General features: G+C 37.4%; 3 protein-coding genes and 2 long non-coding RNA genes across 5 annotated transcripts; 3 read left to right on the forward strand and 2 right to left on the reverse strand.

Annotated features, from left to right (window-relative positions):
- Positions 1-661: 661 nt before the first annotated feature.
- Positions 662-4,105, forward strand: LOC113022254 (green-sensitive opsin). Its single transcript, XM_026167449.2, has 5 exons — positions 662-1,133; positions 1,231-1,399; positions 2,789-2,954; positions 3,219-3,458; positions 3,704-4,105. Exons 1-5 carry the CDS (start codon positions 749-751, stop codon positions 3,800-3,802), a joined length of 1,059 nt encoding a protein of 352 aa, XP_026023234.1. The 5' UTR covers positions 662-748; the 3' UTR covers positions 3,803-4,105.
- Positions 4,106-6,570: 2,465 nt separating this feature from the next.
- On the reverse strand, positions 6,571-10,283 carry LOC145428876 (uncharacterized). The gene is made up of 3 exons (XR_013909208.1): positions 9,249-10,283; positions 8,556-8,671; positions 6,571-7,138 (listed from the first exon to the last, which is right to left on the reverse strand). It is a non-coding gene; the product is annotated as an uncharacterized LOC145428876 (long non-coding RNA).
- A 1,818-nt stretch (positions 10,284-12,101) lies between these two features.
- Positions 12,102-15,620, reverse strand: LOC113022253 (green-sensitive opsin-like). Its single transcript, XM_026167448.2, has 5 exons — positions 13,724-15,620; positions 13,465-13,633; positions 13,108-13,273; positions 12,741-12,980; positions 12,102-12,655 (listed from the first exon to the last, which is right to left on the reverse strand). The coding sequence occupies exons 1-5, from the start codon at positions 14,106-14,108 to the stop codon at positions 12,557-12,559; spliced, it is 1,059 nt and encodes a 352-aa protein (XP_026023233.1). The 5' UTR covers positions 14,109-15,620; the 3' UTR covers positions 12,102-12,556.
- A 58-nt stretch (positions 15,621-15,678) lies between these two features.
- On the forward strand, positions 15,679-20,013 carry LOC113022255 (uncharacterized). Its single transcript, XR_003272408.2, has 2 exons — positions 15,679-15,821; positions 18,408-20,013. It is a non-coding gene; the product is annotated as an uncharacterized LOC113022255 (long non-coding RNA).
- Positions 20,014-23,724: 3,711 nt separating this feature from the next.
- Positions 23,725-25,804, forward strand: LOC113022256 (green-sensitive opsin). The gene is made up of 5 exons (XM_026167450.2): positions 23,725-24,196; positions 24,288-24,456; positions 24,621-24,786; positions 24,908-25,147; positions 25,233-25,804. Exons 1-5 carry the CDS (start codon positions 23,812-23,814, stop codon positions 25,329-25,331), a joined length of 1,059 nt encoding a protein of 352 aa, XP_026023235.1. The 5' UTR covers positions 23,725-23,811; the 3' UTR covers positions 25,332-25,804.
- The last annotated feature ends 377 nt before the right edge of the window (positions 25,805-26,181 follow it).

Here is a 26,181-nt window from a genome sequence, read left to right on the forward strand (position 1 = left end):
TTTTGTAGTGGAAAAGGAAGTGAATAGACTAGGGCAGACTAATGGGACTAATCAACACGGCGCTGCGACGTGTGGGCGTATCCATTCTATTTCCAATTTCAGGACACAGGCACAAGTTCAGCGATGATAAATCACTGAGGTTTGTGGGTCTCTGTATCAAAACACCACCTGATATAGCGGTGCAAAAAGTGCTGGTGACTTGAAAAACAGTTTATTTTTAGTTTGTTTCATTTTATAAATAAACTGCAAATATCACCTGCCAAGGTTTGCGACACTCTTGCATGTGGACAGGGTTGAGTCTGCCCACTAAGAAATTGTGTGGAAAACCTTTGTGAACACGAAGTCTGAAGCTTGGCCTATGCTAAAGTTGTGACAGAAATTTGAGACCGCCAAGAATTTCTGTCTTGTTTATGAAACGCAATGGTCTATGAGTAAAACGTTCCCAGTTTAAATGGATGAATAACAGGTAAAAGCCTACTCTCAATGACCTAGTGACCATCATTTGGTAAAAGTCATGGTTTTATTTACTAAATGCTTCCTAAGAAAATGTGGAGGAAATAGGATCGCCAAGTAACAAGTGATTATACTCAGAGATTATGGGCTGAATTCTCAGATCCTCTTAGCCCATCTTCATCATCCCCTTGGGGCTATAACTGTGGCTGCTCAGTGGTGTTTAAGAAGTTAGAAAGCAGACTCTGCTGCATTAACAGTGCTCCAAGAAGCTTAGCTGGACAACTGATCAGCAGAGATGGCTTGGGATGGAGGACTTGAGCCTAATGGCACAGAGGGCAAAAACTTCTACATCCCCTTGAACAACAAGACAGGACTCGTGAGGAGTCCTTTTGAATATCCGCAGTATTATTTGGCAGATCCATGGTTCTTCAGATTGCTTGCTTTCTATATTTTTTGCCTTGTCATTACTGGATTCCCCATCAACTTTCTGACACTGCTGGTCACCGCTCAAAACAAAAAGCTCCGACAACCTCTCAACTTTATCCTGGTTAATTTGGCAGTGGCTGGACTGATCATGGTCATATTTGGATTCACAGTCACCATTTTTTCTTGTGTCAATGGCTATTTCGCCTTGGGTCCTTTGAGCTGTGCTATTGAAGGATTCATGGCTACAGTTGGAGGTAAAGTTTTGGAATTTCAGGCAGATTTAAGAAACTGTAAAAGGTGACATGGTTTAAAGGTTCTCATCATACATCCCGCTCTCTTTCCTCTCAACAGGTCAGGTATCTCTGTGGTCTCTTGTGGTTCTTGCTGTTGAGAGATACATTGTGGTCTGTAAACCCATGGGAAGTTTCAAGTTTACAGCTACCCATGCAGGAGTGGGTTGTGCTTTTACCTGGATCATGGCTTTGGCCTGTGCTGCCCCCCCATTGTTTGGCTGGTCAAGGTACTGAGATATTTACTCAAAATTGTGTATCCTACCCATGTCTGGAATGGCAGTCAAGGGGAATGGAAGTGTCTTTTATTTTAGGCGTTTCAGTCTAATTCTAAAAAAATTTAGTTGTTCCAGATAAGATGATAATATTAAATTCCCAAAGCTTGAATTATAAAAAGCTGAAAAACATAATTCATCTTTCATTCATAAGACATCAGCTTACACATACCCAAACTTTTGTTGATTACTCGTAAATCCTCTGTTTGTGCAAAGGAAGGGCTGAAAAATAGAATAGAATAGAACAGAAGAGCCCTTTATTGTCATTGTACAAGTACAACAAAATTGTGGGTGCTCCACAAGAACTGTGCTAGAATAAAATATAATAGTAGACAGCAGGAATACATAGGATAAATATACAATCAAGAGGAACGTACAAAAAAAAAAAAAGAGGACAGCTAGCACAAATGGTAATATGCTAACAAAACAAACACACAAACAAACAACAATAATGATAAAATAAGAAGCAACAAAGGAGCAAAGGAAATAACAAAGGGAAGTAATAAAGGAAAACAAACTTAAAGCAGCACAACGAACTCAAAAATTTGAAGACAAGAACTAGACACTTCATAAATACAGTCTCCTGACTTAAACCTCAAGGATTGGATGGATGAGTGAAAGCATAGCAACCAGCAAGTGCAGCACATCTGTGAGAACATCTGCAGTGTTTGAATGAACTTTCCAAACTAGTCAAAAAGTCAAAAAAAAAAAAAAAACCTACATAAAAATACAGTTACTCTCTGCTTTAGTTTGAGGATAGACTGAATTTCAGTAGCATCAATCCTCCACCGGCGGTTCCTATTTTAGCTGTTATTTAAAACACTTGAGGTACATCTTGTCTCAGCTTTGATGTAATATTAACAAAATTATATTAAGAGACTGTTTCAAACCATAATGATGACAATGTTCTGGTTTGTTCAGCTTTTTTGCCCCCAATAAATAGTTTTGTTTAAATCAGTTGATTATTTGCTATTTTCTCTGGAAGTACCTCAAAAGCATGTACTGTGTACATATAATGTGTACCTCTGACTGAAGTATCGCTGTAACATTTCCAGAGAATATGCATCTTTGGGATTTAAACTGCTTTTCTTGATGAAGATTTGCTGAGTGAAATATTTCTTCCTCCTGTTCTACTTTTTGAGAACTTCTGTGGATGACACAGAGGATTTATGAACAGTCTTGGCACCAGTTTAATAAATGGTTAGCCTTTGCAAATCTCAAGGAGGCTGGCATCTCTCCCTTTGAGGTGATATCATTCACTTCAACCGGTGGATGCTAAAAACCTCTTCTTTTTTTTTTTTTACCTGATGCTTCATATTCAACTAACCTTTTATGTATTCCCAGGTACATTCCTGAGGGAATTCAGGTTTCCTGTGGACCTGACTACTACACTCTGGCCCCAGGATACAACAACGAATCTTATGTCATATACATGTTCACCTGCCACTTCTGTGTCCCTGTCTTCACCATCTTCTTTACCTATGGAAATTTAGTCTTTACAGTGAAGGCCGTAAGTGATGTTTATTTCAATTAAATGTTGTTCCTCTATATCCAGATGTTTGTTGTTGTTGTTGTTCAGAATATTAGGGCAATGTTGGAGATAATATCTAACATTGCTCTAATATTCTGAAAAAAACAAACATCCTTACCTGCTGACATTTTGGTCACATATTTGAACTGATCAGCCTTCATGACCTAAGCCATGTCATCGAATAGTTTTAGCATCAACACTGAATTCAGCACAGACATTATCTAATGATTTCTTTATCTACAGGCTGCATCCCAACAGCAGGACTCAGCTTCTACCCAAAAAGCTGAAAAGGAAGTGACACGCATGTGCATCCTGATGGTTTTCGGCTTCCTCTTGGCCTGGACCCCATATGCTTCCTTTGCTGCATGGATCTTCTTCAACAAGGGAGCTGCATTCACAGCCACAGCCATGGCTATCCCTGCTTTCTTCTCAAAGAGCTCAGCATTGTTCAACCCCATCATCTACATCCTCATGAACAAACAGGTCAGTTTATTATTATGATCCTGCAAATCAGCAGTTATGGGGACAAGTAAGCAGCTACGATCTGTCCTCATGGCTGCATGCAATTATCGTGTAATGTCTTATAAACCCTATTTTTAATAGTTTTCATGGCAAATATTTATTAGATTCAGGCTCATTTATTGGATTCTTTGCTTTGGGATGATCACAAAGACCACAATGAAGTTTCCTTCATTCTTTTCTTTTTCTTCATTTTATCCCCATTGTAGTTTCGTAACTGCATGCTTTCAACAGTTGGAATGGGTGGTATGGTTGAAGATGAGACCTCAGTATCAACCAGCAAGACAGAAGTCTCCTCCGTTTCTTAAAAATACTACCTACATATCTCCAGCCATACTCCTTCCTGACTTTTCTCTCATTCCGAATGACTGTCTTGACATGGGCATGAGAAAATGGATACAAGTTCATTTTTATCTGCAGGATTTTACTGTAATTGTTCCTTACTATTGTATGTGAAAACTTGACTCTAAGTTTTTTTTTTTTGATGGGATAAGAATCCCCATTGTATATTTGTGACATAAAGAGGTTTTCGTAGCTTCTGTCATGATATTCTGTTTATATTTTATAAACAAAAGCCTAGGAATAATATATTAAATGCATGCATGAAAAGATTTATTACTTGGTTGTTGCCTTTATTTGAACAGTTCCAGAATTTATCCTTAGATTTTATTTGAAACCACTGAGAGGTTTGAGAGATGCAGAAGTAGATTAGATGTTGTTTATATCTTGTAAAAAGTTCATAAAAAGTACAGGAACAATATGTTTCTGTAGGTTCTCAAGGTCATGACAGTCACTAGACAAGTTCCTAAAATGAAGGTAGCTGGATTTCTTTTTGGTTCCTGTTGACAGTTCAATTCTCATCCAAGAGCCTTCTTAAGTGTAAAAAACGACCCCCCCCCAAAAAACAAACAAACAAACAAAACAAAACAAAACACCCCCCCCAAAAACAACAAACAAAACAAAAACCAAACAAACAAACAAACAAATCAAAACAAAACAGAACAAAACAAAACAATCCCCCCCCCCCAAAAACAAACAAACAAACAACAACAACAAAAAAGATAAAGAGTCACAGCTATTTAGCCCCTGCTGGGGTTGTCCACTAGGAGTTGGCCCTCAGACTTGCTTACCGACCCTATAATCATGTAAGTGATTAGTATTAGTATTCTGAGATTTGAGAGAGTAAAGGAGACCATCTACATCCAGCCATTATTGAACAGAGGTGTTAGCCTGTAACAGCTATCAGTCATTCAGTCTTGAGAACCCTTCCCAGTTCACAATGCCCATTCACACCATTTCCCATCTATATCCTCCTCTTCTGTCTTCTGCCGACAGCAGAGGGGGCAGTCATTTTTAACCTGGGCTTCGACCTGCCCTTTATGATGCAACCCCTCCTTATTTAGCTAGGCTTGGGAATGACAATCCGATTATTAACTCATTCACTGCCAGCCATTGGCAGTGAATGAGTTAAACCCATTGACTCATTCACTGCAATTGACGGCTATAGACGTCAATGGCAGTGAATGAGTTAAGTGATGACGTGACGACTCCTACTTCCGGGCCTAAAGTAGTCTGCATTTAATATGGCTTTTGTGTTGTTAACATGTTTAATGCTTTGTATTTTCTTCTATTTAATCTCAAAAAGCTCCTAAAAAAAGTCAGTGATCACCGTTGACCTCCCTCGGCTTTTATTACCGCTAATCATTTATTTAAGCTCAGTTTTTAAAATCTTAGGATGTAACTACAGCCCAGCCCATGCAGCAGTATATGAATGACTAACCTCGTATTGTGGATGGATTATCTCAGTTGTTCTCCTGGCTGAAGTTTGGTCCTTTTACAGCATCCTGCCATGCGATTACATTTGTTCCTGACCACCGAGAACACTCACGTTAACTTTTATCGAGTGGAAAAAAAGTTAGCTTGTTTATATTATGCTAACATAGCTGTGTCACTAGCGGTCACATAGCACATCAATATATACCAGCTAGCCAAACTTCAGTAACCCTACAAACGTCACTGCTGTTTAGTTTTCTGTCTTCATTTGTGATGAGAAAGCTGTACGTTTTAATTTGTTTCCAAAACCCCGCACTCAGGACATGCTATATTGTATTTAGATGGAAGCTAGCGAGCTAACTTCCTGCTAACTTCTAACTCCGTTAAATGTCATAAATTCAGTTTTCATGGATGCCTGGATGTTAAACTCAGTTGTTACACCTGGTAGAGCAGAACGCTGATAATTTTTTATTAAAGATGAAAGACTTAAGACAGTGTTTTAACTCTCAGTAATGCCACAGTGATCATTTTATATATGAACCTGCAGCAGAGTTTAGGCCCAGACACGGCTAGTAGTGACGTCAGACTGAACGATCAGATACAGCACGGTGGCACGGTGGTTAGCACTGTTGCCGCACAGCAAGAAGGTCCTGAGTTCAATTCCACCATCAGGCCGGGGTCTTTCTGTGTGGAGTTTGCATGTTCTCCCAGTGTTTGCGTGGGTTCTCTCCGGGTACTCCGGCTTCCTCCCACCGTCCAAAGACATGCAACTTGTGGGGATAGGTTAATTGGATAATCCAAATTGCCACTAGGTGTGAATGTGAGTGTGAATGGTTGTCTGTCCCTATGTGTTAGCCCTGCGACAGACTGGCGACCTGTCCAGGGTGTACCCCGCCTTTCGCCCTATGACAGCTGGAAAAGGATAAGCGGAAGCGAATGGATGGATGGATGTATCAAAAAAATTCAAATAAAGAGATAAATAATGAAAGAAAAATCTAAATAAATTGCACAAACATTTAAAAGCGATTTAAAAAATGCCTGATATAGCAAATATGATATAAATTAAAAGACATTAAAATGTAATTATTTTTTAAACAAATTTGTCAAATGGTTCAATAAACACTGCATTTTCAAAAAATGTGAATTTTCTGGTAATTTTTTCATCCTTCAGGTTTTAAAGGGTGAGCTAATTAATGTGTCACATTAAGTAAAGTGAGGCCCTTAGCTTCCTCATTACCCTCACAGTTATTTAATAAAATATACATAAAACATAAATATTTAATAAATTAAAATGACTACAGGATTCTCAACAAGCATTTTAATCACTGTATTTAAGTTACAGACAGATTAATATTCTCATTTATGTACAACACTGAATACAACACATCTAATAAACAGATTTTGCAACTGTTTAATTCATCCTAAAGATTTAATCCCTGAACTTTGTGGAAACACAAATGTTACTGATATAGTTACTGATGTTTGTCACAATAGTGCATACATGCAAACCAATCACAGACTTCTTTTTATGAATGTAATATACAGGAAGAGTAACCACACAAGATAACCATGAGGAGACTCGTGCGAATAGGAATACGAGAATGAGAATGATGTATTGCTATTCAGTGCATGCGAAGAGGAACTAACATTAAAGCAAACGGTTATGGTGAAAATGTAATTTGTAAAAATAACCTGTGAGCCACAAGGGTGACATGTCTTGGGCAGATATCCCTGTTAGGAAGCTCTGGGGTGGATGCAGAATGTGATGTAGTGATTGCCTCTGCTGGCTGTCTTCATCCCGGTGTCTCCCTGGAAGAGCTGCAGGAAGCAGCAAGAGGGAGATCTGGGCTTCTCTGCTTAGATGACTGATTCTGCAATAAACAGGAATAATGATTGCTCTTTACTGTTGGAGTTAGGAAATCCCTGATTTACTTATTTTATTATTTTTTGCTTTTTATCATATTCTGTAATTAAAATGATAAAGAAATGAAATGATAATAAAATAAATAATAATTGCTGAGACACACTACAGTACATGTTGATATGGGCGTAGTAGGACAATGGCCAAACTGTTTGTGTGAGACTTGTTTTCACTTTATAGAAAAAAGATAAAATCACATCACCCTTATCCTGGCTTCTTTTACATCTTAGAATTAGATTATAGACTTTACTGATCACTAAAATGTCATCTGCATCTAGGTACATAGACCCCATATATGCCTGCTTGGGGGCCCTTCTGGCTGTTTTAATGCTTAAATCTGATGATCACTGTTGGCTTGCCTTTAGTGTCATCAGCTTTGAAATCGGTCGGCTGAGGAGATAAGGCCAGCAGAATAAGTGATTTCCCTTTATGAGTGATTCTGTTACATTTGATTTCTTATTTTTTGGTTATCTCTCTTTATTTGTTTTCCTAATTGCAGCCTTTTGTTCTTTAATTACTTTGCTTTATTTTTTTTGTAATATTTAACCTTTTTAACCTTTTATTCTATCCCTTAAGTGTTCTGTCAAAACACTTTGAAAGTTGTTTCTCTGTTTTTAAAGGGATATATCACTTAAATCAGTTTTGTCGTTTGTTAGAGTTTTTCAATTTTATACTTTTTATATGTGTAGATGTTTGCTTCATATTTAATGCTATGCACCGTGTGAGGCTAGGATTTTTTTTATGCTTGCACAACAACATTAAAGGTCTTGAATCTATTTATTTTACTGTTATAAGTCTGTTTATTGTTTATTCTGTCAATTAACATTTTACTGTATTTTTTGTTTTTCTTTTAACTACCTTTGGTGAGTCTTTTTAAATCTTTTATTTTTCAATTTATCTCCTGTATTATTTTCATACAATTATTATTATTATTATTATTATTATTATTATTATTATTATTATTATTATTATTATTATTATTATTATTATTTCATATAATTCATATAAAATTTAAATTTAGGTTAATTGAGGTTAGCATGATCAACATGAACTTTATTCCAATGTTGATTTATTAACTCAGAGCTTTAACAGTTGCTAGTGTTCTCAGAGTAATAAATTTACCTCTTTTACTAACAGGACTGCCCCTCAAAATTTATAATACTACTAATAAAAGCACCTATTTACAAGTGGTCACCGCAGTGGGTGGATGTTTGATTTGGCAGCTTTGCCCTTCTTGATGCAACTCATTAAGAGAGAACATTTGAAAGAACTAAACATCATTTAATGTAGATCAGAGTTTTAATAAATGCATTATTTTGTGATTAGACAACAATGTAGCTACATAGCAGAGCGAGTACAACACTGACAGAAGTAGGGCAGGACTCCCAAAGCCTTGAAACATGCTGGCAGAAATGCAGCAGATGGAGACTTGATGAAGGATGAGGTTGATGTTGGGAGGAGCCTTACTGCACGAATGGGAATCCTGCAGGCAGAATGACAGAAGAGCAGTGAGATTTATAGCACATGGGACAAAAACTGATTGGTTCGCAGGAGCAGGGCAACAAAATGATTGGGCCAGAGTGATGACGACAGCGTTGAGTTTGACAGCGTGGGAATATGGAAGTGATGTAAAGAAGAGACCAGCAGCCACCCAGAAAATCAGACAGATAAATGAATAGAGATCTTCTTTCATTTCATTAGCTGGCCACCAATTAGTATACACATCAATGTTATCACATCAAATTATCAGTCAACGTTGCAATGGTTTGTTAATCTATTTTGTTCAGTAATCTCTGAAAATAACCTTAATTTGTAAGTACAGGGTATTATATAATACCTTATTATATTGTGTACAGGGCATTAAGTAGCCTCTTTATGACCAAAGAGGCTACTGTTACAGGGTTGTAGTAAGTCGATGATATTGCCACATACAAAAGTACATTGCTAAAAAGCTTTTAAGCTAAAACTTGCATCAGCATCTCTATACACAGGCTTATAACCACAACGTTTGACATAGTTCATTGCGGTCATGTGTAAAGTAGTGGGATAAGAATTTTTACCTCCAAGTCCGAGTCCATAGCTCTCAGTCATGAGTTGCTGCCCAATGTGGAGGACTTAAAATATCTCAGGTTCTTGTTCACATGTGCGTGAACTTGGGTATTTTATTGTATTGTTTACTCCTACCCTTATGCTGTCACATTATGCTTATATTTCAGATAGATCTTACCAACTTACACATTCCTATGGCATTTATCTATTTTAAAAGAACCAGTATAGTTCATTCAACTCATAGCGCTTGGTGTTCTACCAAAAAGCTAAGGTGTGCAGCCCTGGTGGGCTTGACTCGCTTCTTTTCTTTATTAAGTGGATTAACCTGATCTAGCTTTACCACACCCTTTTGTGTCAGCACCGTCTTGATTGAGTAACTGTAATTACATGATCTAAAGATGCCTCTTGTGGGAGATGTTGCCCTCTACTGTCAGTAAGGAGAGATATGTGCTTGGCCAGGTTAAATCTTTAGTAGGAACACTAAAATAATTGTAAGCCCTGAACAGCATGGCAGGAATTCTTCATGGGGAAAAAAGCAAGCTTTTCTGTCAGCTGCTATTAGCCAATTTTAAGCCTGATGAATGCAATATTTAAATTATATGCCATTTGCTTCATTAAAAAATTGCAGCATTAAAAAAGATAAAGATAAAAGATGAAAATGAAAAGATGAAATGTAGATGGTGCTATGGTGCTACATCAAGCGTATATCACTACCTTAAATAGCAGGGGGAATTAAAGTAAGCACACATACACTGATACGCAATTTTAAATTCACAAACACGAGTGTTTGTGAATCAAGTTGTCCAAATCAAGTGGTTCGGACTCAACATGTTGACTAGTGCGCATCAAAATATATTCTACATCAAACAGACAATTAAAAAGCAAAATGTCCCGATATAGAAAAATGTGTTTTAAAAGACAGAGGAGTTTCTGTTTTGTGGGCAGAAAGTGAAGTCTTACCCATCACCTTGTCGACCACCAGCATGCACTTACCCAAATAAAAAACAATCGGCTCAGAAAGAAAAAGAAAGACAAATAATACATAAACCAACCTGCTTGTTCATCAGCACACAGATAACAGGACTGTGCACTGTTAACCTCTAAAGGTGATGATGGCACCGAAGGGAGATTCAATGCAGTGAAAGTGGCATATGGTATCCAAAGTACTAGACGCACATCATGACGCACACACATCTCACTTCCCTAACAGTCTTCTGGCTGTAATCCTGTTACTGGGCTGCAAAGTAAAGTGTCTGAGACCAGATCCTATGATCAACATTTGCAACAGTTTACCAAAGATTTAATTAAAAAGCAGCTATAATGTAAATCTTCTTGTTTGAGGATTAGTTAGAACTCAAAGTGAATTTAAGTTTCACTTATAACTGTTAATGTGATAAGGAAGACAACAGAAATGCAAGAAATAGATGGGTCATGATAATAGATCATCAACTTCTAGTTGTCGGAGTGTTGCACTCCCTCAGCAATGTTCCCTCTAATTTCAATTGTTCCGTCTGTCCTGCTCACATCTCCAATGATTGTGCACGTTGTCATTAACGTGACTTCACTCCACATCAGCCACGCCTCACTGACTAACACTGCAAAACAGGATTGTTAAAGTATTAATTTTCATTTCAATTCAGGTTAGATTTTTTTTTGTGCGCAACGCAGATTTTCTGTGCGCAGAGACCGTGCCAGCAGCAATAACAGGTAGTAAGCACCTGTGAACAGCTTAATTTTAGCACGGGAATGATTCCACATACACTGCCAGTGCAGTAAAAGCATACCTGAATAAAAAACGAAAAATCATCCTGACAGAGAACAGAACAAAAGGCAGCCAACATCTAAAGAAGAGCTCTGAATGCCCTTCAAGAAGACTGCAGAATTATTCCTGAAGCCTTCTTAAAGAAAAAAGAAGAAAGTTTGCCTATGAGAGTTCAGACTGTGCTGAAGAATAAATGTGGCCATAACAAATACTGACCTTCAATCTTGTTACAATTGTATATTACCTAAGCTGCAACATGACTTCTACTGAACCTAAAGCTTTTCATGTGTTTCAAACGTGCATTGGCAAAGATTTTGAGAACTAAACACTGAGTATAAAGCAGCTGCTGTAATTAAATGCCTTAATGGTCTTGCTCCCCCATACCTTTCCGAGTTACTTCAGCCTTATATTCCTTCATGGACCCTCAGATCAGTTGACCTGCTGTTGGTTGTCCCAAAATCAAGGCTTAAACGTAGAGGAGAACGAGCCTTTTCAGTTATGGCCCCAAAACTTTGGAATACGCTGCCTTTAAATATTAGACAGGCATCTTCGTTTCCTGTTTTTAAAATGCTTTTGAAAACACACCTTTTTTCGATAGCGTTCAGACTGGCTTGAGTTGATATGGTTTTTATGTGTTTTATTATGTTTTATGTGAGTGTCAGTGGTTGTATCTTGTGTTTTACCCTGTGTTTCTCTACAGCACTTTGGGCAAACTTTTTGTTTTTAAACGTGCTATATAAATAAACTGGATTTGGATTTACATGACCTAGTGTTTCTGCAGCAGTTCCAAATGACACATTCTGTTCTTGTTTCAGCAGAAGCTTTACAAAGGATTACTATCAGTGTAACTATAGTGTGATGACAGCTATTCTCAAATGTGCATCTGTGACTTGGATGTTCCACCTTGGTATATTTTTTGGAAATAGCCGGGCTACTACTTCAGCTAGCCATAATTTGCATTAGCTAAATCTTATATTTTGCTCAAGAAAAAAAAGTTTGGAATTTAATCGAAAATGTCCCTTAAATGTGTGATGTTCTGCTTTGGTTTTAAGCAGCAGATAATCAAACCAGCATGTAAAAGTTAAGCAACCACACCAGTATGTTTCTTTTTATGCATGCATTTATTATATTTACTCAGTCCTATATTTTTTTTTTCCTTTTCATATAATGCATAAAAATAACACCACTGGTAGACCAGTGAAATATATGCTCCCCCAAGTAATTGCATGAAAACAATCAACATGTGATTGTACATTCATCAGGTACAAGTGTCACATTTCAGCAGGTTTACAGTTTGAGGTGTTTTTCGTTTACAAGTTCACTCATATTCACTCTCTCAAATGCTCTCACATGCACACAGACACACAATTGCTGTACAACATCATCCCAACAGAAAATGCATTTGCCTTTCTGTTAGTTCACAGATAACATAGAATTCCTTAGTGTTTTTGGTCCAGACTCCATTTGTTAAATCCATTTGGCAAAATGATTCTAATGGGATGTTCTAAAATCTGGAAGCAATCATCAATGTCCATAGATCTGAAGATGCCATCAGGATTAAGACACAGAGGACACCTCTGTCTTGCTTGTTGAAACTGAGGTCTCATCCTCCACCATGCCGCCCATTCCAATGGTGGATAGCATGCAGTTACGGAACTGAAAGACAGCCAATTCAGAAACTCAGTAAACAGCAAAAGACTGAAAAACAGAGAAGAAAACTATGAGAATACGTAACACCAACCTGTTTGTTCATTAGCACGTAGATAACAGGGTTGTACAAAGCGGAGCTCTTTGCAAAGAAAGCAGGGAGGGCTGCAGTGAGGGCAGTGAAAGAAGCTCCCTTGTTCATGAAAATCCAACCAGCAAAGCTAGCATACGGTGTCCAAGCTACCAGGAAGCCCATGACCATCAAGACACACATACGGGTCACTTCCTTCTCAGCTTTCTGGGTAGAAGCTGAGTCCTGCTGCTGTGCTGCTGCCTGTTAAGTTTTTCATTTAAATGTAATCAATAATAGCAAGGTGCAATAAATTCCACAGTAGCAATGGCTAGCTTGGTTAGATTAACTGATCTATTATAAATAATTTAAGAACTTTAGCTTCACTTACAGCTTTGACTGTCATCACAAGGCTTCCATAAGTGAAGAAAATGATGAAGACAGGAACGAAGAAGTGAACAACAAACATGTAGATGACATATGACTCATTGTTGAAACCTGGAGCCAGTGTGTAGTAGTCAGGACCACAGGAACACTGCATTCCCTCAGGAATGTACCTGTGTGAGATTATTTTTTAAAAATCTCATGTATTTCTTCAATAAAATTAGCTTTTATCCAGCTTTTATTCAACATTCATAATATTTCAAGACCTTTACAACTAACTACTTATTCATCTTGTTAATCTCCTTTGTGCAGTATTCTGACTGTTTAAAATCATTATGATGAAATGAAAAGAAATAGAATTTACCTGGACCAGCCAAAGAGTGGAGGTGCAGCACAAGCCATTGCCATGACCCATGTGAAGAAAACTCCAGCACCAGCATGAGCTCCAGAGAACTTGAAGCTTCCCATGGGTTTGCAGACCACAATGTATCTCTCAACAGCCAGGACAACAAGTGACCAGAGAGCAACTTCACCTGTAGACAGAAAAGGTGAGTTATTCATTGATATTGTATATCTGCCAATGAAATAGAAAGGATCCTGAAAAGATCTGCTTTCTTTATTACCTCCAAGTGTGGCCATGAATCCCTCAATAGCACAGAAGGTGGGTCCAAGAATGAAGTAGCCATTAAGAGCTGATGTGATGGTGATGGTGAATCCAAAGCAGCACATGATGAGTCCAGCCACAGCCAGGTTGACCAGGATATAGTTGAGAGGTTGCCGGAGCTTCTTGTTCTGAGCAGTTACAAACAATGTCAGGCCGTTGATGGGAGTCCCAGTGCAGATCAGGAAGAACATGTAGAAAGCTAGAACTTTGTAAATTATCGGGTCTACCATATAATACTGAGTGTACTCAAAAGGACTTCTAACAATCCCAGTCCTGTTGGACATGGGAATGTAGAAGTTCTTGCCTTCAGTGCCATTGGGCTCAATTCCTCCATCCCAAGCCATCTTTGCTAGTCAGCTGTTTAGTTGTGTCTGTGTAAAAAGTCTACTTGTGTGGACGGTGACGATGTTTCAAGTTACACCCTGTGATTTTTATACCTCTCCACTAACCCTGTCAAACAGCCAAAATGGGATTAGCGGGTTGTGAGGTAGTGCAGAAGCTAAGAGGTCACTAATTAATCTTAACACCGGATAGACAGGACAGGGTCCAAACTAATTTGCTCCCCTTTCCAAGTCCGGAGGAATTCTCTTAATCCTTACTCGAGAAAGGGAATTACGTTCCCTCAGCTTTTAAAGTCTGAAGAGAAGTTAATCATGAGCAAACACACAAATCATACCTGAAATATGAGAAATGTCTGTGTATATAAAAACAATAACGTGTACTGATTTTAGAGTGTTAAATATATTTACTACAGCAGATAATGTTTACTGATAGTGTGCTTTACACAGTCTGTGTCTTTTAATGTGAGCTATGTATGTGTTGAAATGTATGTGTTGCCTTCTTCTAATCCAATTCACTGTGGGTGCTTTCTTTCCTACAGTGCTTAACTACCCTACATTAAAAATTTTATGTGTTTATTAATTCAGACAAGACCTACAGTCAAGCTTTTTTTACCCTCACAGTCTGTCTCCATATGGAGGAACTTTGGGTGTCATTATCCTGATTGGATTAACCTCAGTATCTCACCTGTGGTAGCTGTGGTGTGGTAAAAGCTTACTGTCACAGGTCGGAAAGAAAATGTCCGGTAAAGACTTAGCCAATTTGTTGTCTTCTTTAAGCTACTGCAACACTATCAGTGGCAAAGAACAGCTAATATCAGTTATCCTTCTGTTTATTTGACAGATAGAAAGGATAGATTATGATTGGGCTACATGATGGAGAAACCACGTCATTTCTCTGTTACCTGTGATTAATTCAGATCAACTTGCTTGTGATGCTCTGTTTACTCCCAGTTAAATGTGATTTGATATGATAATAAATAAATTTACTTTCTTTTATATTTTCAATATCATTTATTGCTAATTTAATTTTGGCTTTTGCTGACTGGTGTGAATATTCAATATGCTATAATTTTTGATCGACCTCTGTGTATTAACTGCCCTTTGGATGCTTAAACATATCTATACATTGCAGATGTATATATTAGTATTATTACATACACTAAGCATTTCCATTTTATTCTTTTTTAATATAATATTCTACCAGGGTTTGACTGTGGTAAGTAGCTTAATGCCTGATAGCTAAACGGATGACACTACAGTGGAAACCAGACTGCAGATAATACCTTTCAACTCTGACACACCTCAAGGTGCCTCAGGTGGTAGCCTCATTACCTGACCTCAGGTAACAAATTAAGAGAAAGACTTAAAACACGATTTACTGTTAAGATCATTAACAAATTTCTCTTAACCTCACCCAACCTGAAATCTAATTTCGCTAAGTTGAGGTCATCACCATTTATAAAATAAGGAACTGTAATTACATTAAATGTTTGTTAATTCCTAGAGGTGTCCAGTAAAATACATCTACACCCTCATTTCCAACCAGACGAGGAGGCTGAAGTCCTTTGAACACCCACAGTTTCGTTTGGTAGACCTTTGTAGATTTCTTTATGTTTGTCAAAATCTGATCTGGACTTTCTCAACTACATCCCGGTCAACTTAGCTGTGGATGGAGTGGAGATGATGGTTTCCAGGATTTCATGGCCACACACTAAGGTAAACTGCAACTGAAGACATAAAATGTAAATATCTAAACTTTTTTGGTTCCTTCATATAATTTGTATCTCTTATACCGTAATAATGTCTATCATTTATAAATTAATACTGGTTGCTCAAAGATATGGCTCACTACAGTCTGTACACAATGAAAAAGCTTCACTTTCACTACGGATTACAGATCCTATTGTACTGAGTAATGTTAAAGGTTCGTGTGGTTTAAATTTGTAACTATGAACAACAAGATTTAGGTAGTTTACAGAAACTATCTACCTGGAACAATTTTAAGTTTAATGCAACATTAAAACGTTAAGTGCAAATAAGGAGTAAAGAACAAAGTGCAGTTAAAGGCTGCAGAAAGTTAGATCATATTTAATGCAAATATAATAAGCAAAAAACCTTTGTGAATCGAGCATGAATGATAATAAAAACACAATACACTTAAGCTAACAAGAATCTTTTACGCATGAATATATAAGATATAAGATATAAATATATAGCAATATGACTTTTAAAAGCACTGTAACTGTCTGTGTGATGACTGTGCTTCCAGATGGATGCGACAGACACAAGTCATCGCTGATGAACTGATGCACTGTTGCTCTTTATTCTGTTGGACAGAAGCTGTAAGCACATCTCTAATGAGATTGAGCGCAAACTTTATCCTTACTCAATTTAATCTGTAAAATTTGCTTAATCGCTGACATTCAACACAAACTCCCTGTTTGTCTTAGCACCATTTCTTTCTCTTCTGCTTAAGAAACTCTTAGCCTCTTAAAAGTCTCCATTTCTACTCCTGTTTTTCACCTCAGAAGCTTATTTAAGATACTTTGTGGATAAGTTTAGTTTTAATCTGTATTTAATCTTACCTTTAAGGCAGAAATTATCAAAACACTTTACCATTTTAAGAATTTCCTTAAAGTTTAATTACGAGGAACATCTCTTTATACTGTGAGATTTGGTGAATACGGCCAGTGATGTGCAGAAATTTGAGCCTTTTATCCTTAATGAGCTGCTTCAGCTCAGCCATATTCTCAGGATGAGTGTCTTTCTTGAGGTCATTTTACAGAATCTCTGTTGAATAAATGATTGGGCTCTGACAAGAACACTTACTCTATAGGAGAAGTACAGAAGACAAAGTACCTGTTTGCGTCACAATATCAAGTATTAGAGTATAGTAGTATAAGCCTCCCTCCAAGCCACAGGCTCCCACGCAGCACCAAGCCACAGGCTCAGCAGCATGGAGAGTACAGCAGTCATAAAAGCAGACCTGATGAGCCTGTCAGAAAGACAGAGCTACAATGAGAAGTAGTCTGTTCAGGGCAAAGTAGAACATGAAATTACAAATTAGTATTCGAGCTGTAACAATATTGTTGCAATAAAGTGAGACGCTGCTTTCAATCAAAGCACAATTTCATCTGCACTGTTATTGTAAATTCCCACTCGACTTAAGTATTAACTGGAAATTTTAAGATTTGAAATCTTTGCTTAGTCCACTACAGTGACTGTGAAAGTTTGGCTACCCTTGTAGTCAAGGGAACAGTTTAAATCATGAATATTCTACTCAGTTTAGATCTGTGGCATTTTATGTTAAGGGAAATGAATGTTTTGTTTTCAGCAGTAGAGAAAATGATATTATTAGGATGTGGTTTCATATGTGAAGCATGTTTGGTGATAAATTCTATTTATTTTAATGAGTGAGAACTTAACTATCTCAATGTGGTTATGTAGTTATTATAGGGTATTTGCCAAATGCATATCTACTGTGTTATTAATTAAACCAGAACTGACCAAACTAACTTGAAAATTATGGATTTAAAATGAAAAGCTCTGAGCTTTTTGTCTTTGCCATACCAATTTTAATTGTACATGTTTTGTTTAGAGCTATTAGCATTCATGTAACTAGTATAGTTTTGTTTTTTTATTTATTAATTTTGTTTGTTAAATTCATTCTTGGGATGAATTGGGATTTGGGGAAAAAAATTTCATCAGTGTCCAGCCTTTTAAATTTTCTCAAATTATCTGGAAATTTAAAAAATGCACAATTAAGATTTTTTAATACAAAATTCCTAATGAGGATATATGGGATTTGTTTAAGTTCATGTAGTGGTGAACATTTACTCTCTCTACAGCAGCAGGACTTGCCTACTTTTAACGTATCAAGTAAGAGTAATCAAAAGTAAAAGTACTCCTTATACACAACAGCTCATGTCAGAATTATATATTTTCTGTACCACATTGGTGATGGAATAATAAAAGTAAAAAAGGACAAGTATAGAAAAATGTATTTACTTTATGTTCTATAAGTATATAATGTAGGCAGCTTGTCAACTTACTTGGAATGTAGAAACATAGTACACCAGTTTTTATGCTTTGATTGTTTATTATTATAATAAAAGTTTATTCTCCTGTAGAATAGAATTTGAATGCAAATAAATATATTTTTATTAGTTTATCTTAGAAAATATATGAATAAATTTTCAAACATTTAGCCTAAATAAATTCAATCAAAAATGTTAATAATGTGTTAATAAAGTTCAATACATGTTAGATATGTTGTGTGGTTCATTTTCTTCCTTTTTGCAGAGTTTTAACAAGAGCGTCAAGGAGCTACTTCAATGCTGGAAACACCCTACACTCCAAAACAACATTTTCTTGATTAAGACACTGCTCTATTCCAACCAGAAACTAAAGACCCCTCTGCAAGCTGAAGCTTAACCCTTCATGATGTGAACAGGACCTCTTCATCTTCAAAAAGCAAAGATGCACCCACTAAACCTAGATATGAACAGAACTGGTGAGGGCTAAAGGCAAAATGTAAATTGAGCTCCAAGATATAACAATCTAATATTTTTCACCTTGCAGTGGTAAAAAGCTGGTCTTCATTTAGGCGTTGGGTTTATTAGAATCACCAATTAACCCCTAAAAATTTAATGTCTTTGTACTGTGGCTGCAAAAAGGTCTCCATTTTGGAGACAACACATAAGGATTTGAAGAATGTGAAGACTCAAAAAGCAAACCACAACAATCAGATGCTGTTCCCTCAACCCAAAGACACAGGTAAAAGAAATCCTCTTATCCAAAATCTCCGTACAGTATATAATCCACCTCCTCTGCAGGAGATTGTGTTGCATTCTAAGGTGAGTCTGGCTGAAGCCAAAGACCAGGCTCCCCTCTCTCCGGATTATTCCACCTATTGGAAATCAGGAACCAAATTGCCTTTGGATGTTTCCCAGTCCACTAAGGCACAGACCCCTAATACATGAGGCAGGCCCAGAGAGGGTCTACTTGGCAGGCAAGAATGGCCCTGATAACTTTTTTCTTAACAATATATTTTAGTGTGGCAAAGTGTCTCTGACAATATTTAAAGTCCTCCACTAGTGGAGGAATTTGTTCGGTTACTTTTAATAATTGGATGAAAATCCTTCAACATCACTATGTGCTGCGTTTGTTTTCTTGACTTTCTCTTCCAGGTGTTTGTTTTTGCCAAGTTCCTTCAGATGTTTTCTAGATGTTTTTCTAACAAAGTCTCATCTGGCCTTCTTGTTCTTGAGTGTACCAGAGGTTTGCATCATGATACAAAACCCTCTGGATTTCAATGAAGGCATCTCCTGTTTGTAAACGTTGATGAGATGCCTTCCTCTTCCAGAGTATTCCAGACTTGGCTGATGTTGTTTTTCGTTTTTTAAACATAAAAATAATTCTGCCACTGCATGTAGCTAGCTTATTCTAAAGTTTTGTTTACCCATGTGACAGATTTATTTTTTAAGCCTAATGATTGATTTGTGATAAAGCAAATATGTCATGTCAAGGGAACAGGAGTCACATGGCCTTGAAAAGTCTTGTCGGTCAATTTTCTAAATGAATTTTGAGCCTCTAGAAATGGCTGTGTAAAAAGAACAAGGTGAAAGTATGTAATTCAATCACATATTGATTCTGTTATTAAAAATGTACTGTGGTGGTTTAAGCATAACTATGGAAATTATGTCTCTGTCATGCGTCACCTATGTGTGACCAGTAGATGTAAAGCATGTGAGCTAATTCAGCCTTTAGCTGCTTAAATTCACCAAGAAAGACAACGCCTTTCCAACTGTACTGACCCTGTAGTCAAAGGTCTACATGATAAAATACGTTAAAGCATATGTGACACAACGGCATAGACTGACTTGTGTTCTGGTCTATAATTATTAACCCTTTTTCAAAAACAACAACCAATGATTATTTAATTGACAACAGGGAATTTGATTCAATGTAAACACATTTTGGCCAAAAAGATGTGAGCTGAAGCTTTAGCTTCAGCCTATGTTTTATACAGAACACATTCTAAATGAAATCCCTTTATTGACTAGATTTTATCAAAGCAAACACCAAGAAAAATGAATGTAAAAATGTAAAAAGAGATATAGAAGAGATAGCTTAGTAGGTAGCTCCATGATTGGAAGGTCGGGGGTCCACCAAACAGCTACCCTGAGCAAGGTACCATCCCTACACACTACTCCCTGGGTGCTGGATTGGTGGCTGCCCACTACTTCACTGAGTGAATGGGTTAAATAAAGAGAGTAATTTCCCTACAGGGAATTAATAATGATGTATAATGATGTATAATGATCTTCACATTAAAAGAAAATCCATACACACTCTATTTCAATATCATTTAGTTTTTTAAAGAAAAAATAAAAAATTATTTTGCCACATTATAAAGGTTGTTTTGCTTTAGTGATAATTTATTAATTTCAACTGTTTCTTTCAAAAATATTAGCTCCCTTTCCACTTTATTTTGAAGCTGTTCCAAACTTTACCCATATTTAGTGTAACTGACAAACAACAATTTAGACACATTACATGTGTCATTTATTTATAAAATTTCCAGTTTAGAGCCCAGCACTGAAGGTTGTGGAACCTGACAAGTAACCTTAAACCAGAGTCAACATTTCTTATCTGTACATGACGAGTTTTATACAGATGTGCTCAGTCATGAGTGAGCTAGCATCAGTCTATCTTTTCATTAGTAATCTGTGATCTGCCATTTCACATGCATTTTTAAGATCAATAAACACCCCCAAAATGTACTCCTTGTTGTCATTTGCAATTTTTGTAACGTGTTTTCTACAATTTAAATGACACCCATTGAGGTGGCTATTCAATAAATCGCATTTTTCAATGAAATTATCATAACTTTTCAAAAACAAAAGACACATTTTTCTTTGATGGAAAAAATGCTTCTAATCACTTGCATAAATGAATAATAATAATAATAATAATAATAATAATAATAATTATTATTATTATTATTACTTGCATAAATGAGAATGACTTCTGCTGTTTTTATTTTACCTGGAAATATACCAGTACCGATAAAAATATGATTCAAATATGCAAATACATGTTTCGGTTTTACAGTAAAAACCTTAGCTAATTATCATATGTTAGTAATTAGCTATGTAAGCCGTATTATATAAACAGAAAAGTAATTACATTAACATTGATTAGTCCCATAACAAACCCAACTAACCCCACTCAACCCTAGCACGGCCAAAACAGTCAGTTATAACATCTGAAGGAGAAACAAGATTAGCTTTTTCATTTCTCTGCAGGAAGAAAGAGACAAAATTGTAATAATCCATACTGTAGCCTACAGTCCTGTTCCCAGTGCTAGAGTTCAAACACTGCGCTAAGACGACAAAACCGTTTCAGCCAATTAACACACATTAGCCTACTGTTACTGCGTATCCCTTTGGCTAAAGAATGCCTAAGTATAAATACATGCACTATAGTGAGCTAAAGCAACTGTACCAAACAAATCAGTGCACTATAACTAACATTCTGAGGGATAATTAAGTCAGTAAAAGTCGGCGTTGGGAGTGCAGCTCACGTCATTTATTGAATAATACATGACAGAGAGAGTAACTGTTTTTCCCACTATGGCACATTAGGTTGAATGTTTTGTCTGCGTGGATTACAAAAAAGGGGGGAATCGCTTAAATATTGTAATATATCATATTTTGTCCGGAGAAACTACTTAATTAATTGATGAAGCGACACCTGTTTCCCCGGTTTGGTAGTCAAACGTCAGCACAATCCTCTGACACTATTGATCCTGCTGCTGTATCAAGCTGCATGTATTTAATAAATTCCTCCAACTAGCTCAGAATATCAAACAAGTTTTACAAGCTTTGGCACTTCCTCGTATTTGGCGTAAGATATTGCATGCAGCACACTTACTCCGAGATTCACGCACGTCTAGATATTTATGGAACTCCAAAGTGTGTTGCGTTTATGTGCCTTTTTTGTACATGAGGAAAGCGTGTATATGGTTGGGAAAACTACATTTAAAAACACAACGCACCACGGGAGGCATAAAAATAGCTGTATACCCATTTTGAAAAGCGAGTGTCCAGATAACTATCACTATATTCAAACAATAAACAAAATTATCAAAGTAAAAACAACAACAACAACAACAACCATATTCACTACACTACGAGCTAGAATGCCAATCTACATATTCTTTTTGTGTTATAGCGAGTGTTTTTGACTAACCTGATCCCCGACTGGGGCTTATTTTGCGGTATTTAGGTGCGTCTGACGCTGAGGGATTTCTGTCATTTTTAATTCTCTGCCTCTGTCCTTTTCTTTTCTTCCGACCATCCATTTCGCGGTTTCTCTAAAAGTAATCTGTAGCAGAAGCAGGTAGATACTGGGAGCACTGCGAAAGAAATGCACGGGTGCATGCGCGCACACACAGTATGGGAGTCTTTAGCGCGCAGCAGGGGACACCCAGTGGCGAGTTGCACTTGAAGTGAGCTCTGAGAGGTCCGTCCATTTGTTACTGTTTGCAGTATCGCAGTTTGTGCAGTAATTGTTCACGCTAGGCCAAAACGACTCTCGGCACACCAGAAAATGTAAATTAGAAATACTATATGACACCTGAAACGACCAAAATCATGCTGACACCGACGTTACATTTATGTAATGTCTGCGTGTCTGTTCTAAGCTGTTAACTGCTGGCGTGAGTTCACATATTCATGGTCAAATGTTAAACGTCTCTTTGAGGCGTTAATTAGGCATTGGACTAGTTGGCTGAATCACCTACTGTAACACCTACTAAAATAACAAAACAATAGCAATTAGGTCTTCAGTTGTGTTTTTTTGAATACTCTCAGTTTTTTCCTAATCTTTGTGTTTGACCCCACCACGCTGATGGGGTACTGAACACGCAACATGTATTGAAACAAATAAGAGATACATCGCTACATCAACAGTCTTGCTTTACCATGAATAATTGTCATAGGTATTCATATATTTAATAGTCACAATTTCCTTAATCACTTCAGTTCCTTTTAGTTACTTTGATAAAGTTCCTTTGATAAACTGTTTAAACAAATGATCAAAAGTTTAAAAACACTTCATTTTTCTATCTCCTAATTGCAAAGACTTGGGAGAAATTCTTTCAAATGCTCCAAATCACATATTTTAATACAATAGTTTTAGGATTGTGTTAAGGTTATGGTTACTTCCTTTCTGAGGTTTCATTTTTAAATACTCCAACCATAAAACCTATTTACTTATTTATTTTACTTTAAACAGAATTTCTAAAACTATTTGAAACAATGTTTGTACTATACTGTGAATTTAAGCAATGACAACCAAAAGCAAAGAAAAATATCATTTCCTACATTATAAGAAGGGGGTGTGTAATGTAAAGCATAATTTTCTGCAAAATGAGGAAATTTATATGTCAAGAGGCCAAGATGTTTGACCCTAAGGTCATTGTCCCTCTTTGCTTTTTAAAGTCAATTATCAGTCAGACTTGATCTGTTCACTTCCTCACAATCCTCTTGTAATCTAATTTTGCTAATTTGAGGATAACCCTGAGCAGGTATAAAACACCAAGGCAGCCATAAACTACCTGTGTGTGGTTGGTTTACACCTTTCTAACACTACTGGGATATTCCATCAGCTGAAACTCAAGCAAACTAGACAACAGAAGATGGCTTGGGAAGGAGGAATTGAGCCCAATGGCACTGAAGGCAAGAACTTCTACATTCCCATGTCCAACAGGACTGGGATTGTTAGAAGTCCTTTTGAGTACACTCAGTATTACCTGGCAGACCCGATCTTTTTCAAGCTCCTGGCTTTCTACATGTTCTTCCTGATCTGCACTGGGACTCCCATCAACAGCCTGACATTGTTTGTAACTGCTCAGAACAAGAAGCTCCGGCAACCTCTCAACTATATCCTGGTCAACCTGGCTGTGGCTGGACTCATCATGTGCTGCTTTGGATTCACCATCACCATCACATCAGCTTTTAATGGCTACTTCATTCTTGGACCCACCTTCTGTGCAATTGAGGGATTCATGGCCACACTAGGAGGTAAGCAAGAAGTCAGATCCTTTTCAGGATCCTTTCTATTTCATTGGCAGATATACAATATCAATGAATAACTCACCTTTTCTGTCTACAGGTGAAGTTGCTCTCTGGTCACTTGTTGTCCTGGCTATTGAGAGATACATTGTGGTCTGCAAACCCATGGGAAGCTTCAAGTTCTCTGGAGCTCATGCTGGTGCTGGAGTACTCTTCACATGGATCATGGCAATGGCTTGTGCTGCACCTCCACTCTTTGGATGGTCCAGGTACTCAAATATTTCTTAATATTTTATTTAGTTAAACAGCCTTTTGTACTTTTAAGCCACTAACTTGAAAATTAGATATTTTCACTCACAAAACTAGATGTTAAATGTAAAGAGCTATTTTTACTGAATGAGGACATGACTTTCTTTCTCACAATCTCACACAGGTACCTTCCTGAGGGAATGCAGTGTTCCTGTGGTCCTGACTACTACACACTGGCTCCAGGTTTCAACAATGAGTCATATGTCATCTACATGTTTGTTGTTCACTTCTTCGTTCCTGTCTTCATCATTTTCTTCACTTATGGAAGCCTTGTGATGACAGTCAAAGCTGTAAGTGAAGCTAAAGTTCTTAAATTATTTATAATAGTTTAGTTAATCTAACCAAGCTAGCCATTGCTACTGTGGAATTTATTGGTGTTACATTAACCTAACTGACCATAAAACTTAACAGGCAGCAGCACAGCAGCAGGACTCAGCTTCTACCCAGAAAGCTGAGAAGGAAGTGACCCGTATGTGTGTCTTGATGGTCATGGGCTTCCTAATAGCTTGGACACCGTATGCTAGCTTTGCTGGTTGGATTTTCATGAACAAGGGAGCTTCTTTCAGTGCCCTCACTGCAGCCATCCCTGCTTTCTTTGCAAAAAGCTCAGCCTTGTACAACCCTGTTATCTACGTGCTAATGAACAAACAGGTTGGTGTTACGTATTCTCATAGTTTTCTTCTCTGTTTTTCAGTCTTTTGCTGTTTACTGAGTTTCTGAATTGGCTGTCTTTCAGTTCCGTAACTGCATGCTATCCACCATTGGAATGGGCGGCATGGTGGAGGATGAGACCTCAGTTTCAACAAGCAAGACAGAGGTGTCCTCTGTGTCTTAATCTTGATGGCATCTTCAGATATAAGGACACTGATGATCGCTCGCAAATTTTCAAAATTCCCATTAGAGAAATCTTTTGCCAAATGGATTTAAGAAGCGGACTTTGGACAAAAACACTAAGGAATTCTATCTTATCTTATCTCTGAACTAACAAAAAATGCATTTTCTGTTGAGGTGATCTTGTACAGCAGTTGTGCGTCTGTGTGCATGTGAGAGCATTTGAGTGAGTGAGTCGATGTGTAGGAACTCAGATCCTCAAAATGTCAAAAGAAAAACTGTAAAACTGCTGAAATGTGACACTTTTACCTGATGAATGTGCAATCACATGCTGATTGTTTTCATGTAATTTTATGGTTGGGGATGTGTGTGGGGGGCATACTGTATACTTAACTGGTCTACCAGTGGTGTTATTTTTATGTATAAAAAAATAAAATATAGACTTGAGTAGAAAATAAATGCATGCATGAAAAGAAACATACCTGTTTGTTGTTTAACTCTAAAGCTTTACACATAGATTTAAATTAAATCCAAAGGGCATACACACACACACAGGTTTGCACATATGTGCAGGACGATTGTGGCTCAAGAGTTGGGAGGTCGCCTTGTAATTGGAAGGTTGCCGGTTCGAGCCTCGGCTTGGACAGTCTCGGTCGTTGTGTCCTTGGGCAAGACACTTCACCTGTTGCCTAGTGGTCAGAGGGCCCAGTGGCGCCAGTGTCCGGCAGCATCGCCTCTGTCAGTGCACCCCAGGGTGGCTGTGGTTACAATGTAGCTTGCTATCACCAATGGGTGGATGACTGAATGTGTAAAGCGCTTTGGGGTCCTTAGGGACTAGTAAAGCGCTATACAAA

Source organism: Astatotilapia calliptera, chromosome 5 (genome assembly GCF_964374335.1).
Source record: "Astatotilapia calliptera chromosome 5, fAstCal68.1, whole genome shotgun sequence".
NCBI lineage: Eukaryota > Metazoa > Chordata > Actinopteri > Cichliformes > Cichlidae > Astatotilapia > Astatotilapia calliptera.

What these genes read in the sequence shown, in the direction of transcription:
- LOC113022256 (XM_026167450.2), top strand. Translation starts at nt 23,812, where the DNA reads ATGGCTTGGGAAGGAGGAATTGAGCCCAATGGCACTGAAGGCAAGAAC. An exon ending in ATTCATGGCCACACTAGGAG is followed by an intron (nt 24,197 to 24,287) that starts GTAAGCAAGAAG and finishes TTCTGTCTACAG; the next exon opens with GTGAAGTTGCTCTCTGGTCA. An exon ending in TTGTGATGACAGTCAAAGCT is followed by an intron (nt 24,787 to 24,907) that starts GTAAGTGAAGCT and finishes AAAACTTAACAG; the next exon opens with GCAGCAGCACAGCAGCAGGA.
- LOC113022254 (XM_026167449.2), top strand. Translation starts at nt 749, where the DNA reads ATGGCTTGGGATGGAGGACTTGAGCCTAATGGCACAGAGGGCAAAAAC. An exon ending in CCATTGTTTGGCTGGTCAAG is followed by an intron (nt 1,400 to 2,788) that starts GTACTGAGATAT and finishes ATGTATTCCCAG; the next exon opens with GTACATTCCTGAGGGAATTC. An exon ending in ACATCCTCATGAACAAACAG is followed by an intron (nt 3,459 to 3,703) that starts GTCAGTTTATTA and finishes TCCCCATTGTAG; the next exon opens with TTTCGTAACTGCATGCTTTC.
- LOC113022253 (XM_026167448.2), bottom strand. Translation starts at nt 14,108, where the DNA reads ATGGCTTGGGATGGAGGAATTGAGCCCAATGGCACTGAAGGCAAGAAC. An exon ending in ATTCATGGCCACACTTGGAG is followed by an intron (nt 13,634 to 13,723) that starts GTAATAAAGAAA and finishes TTCTGTCTACAG; the next exon opens with GTGAAGTTGCTCTCTGGTCA. An exon ending in TTGTGATGACAGTCAAAGCT is followed by an intron (nt 12,981 to 13,107) that starts GTAAGTGAAGCT and finishes AAAACTTAACAG; the next exon opens with GCAGCAGCACAGCAGCAGGA.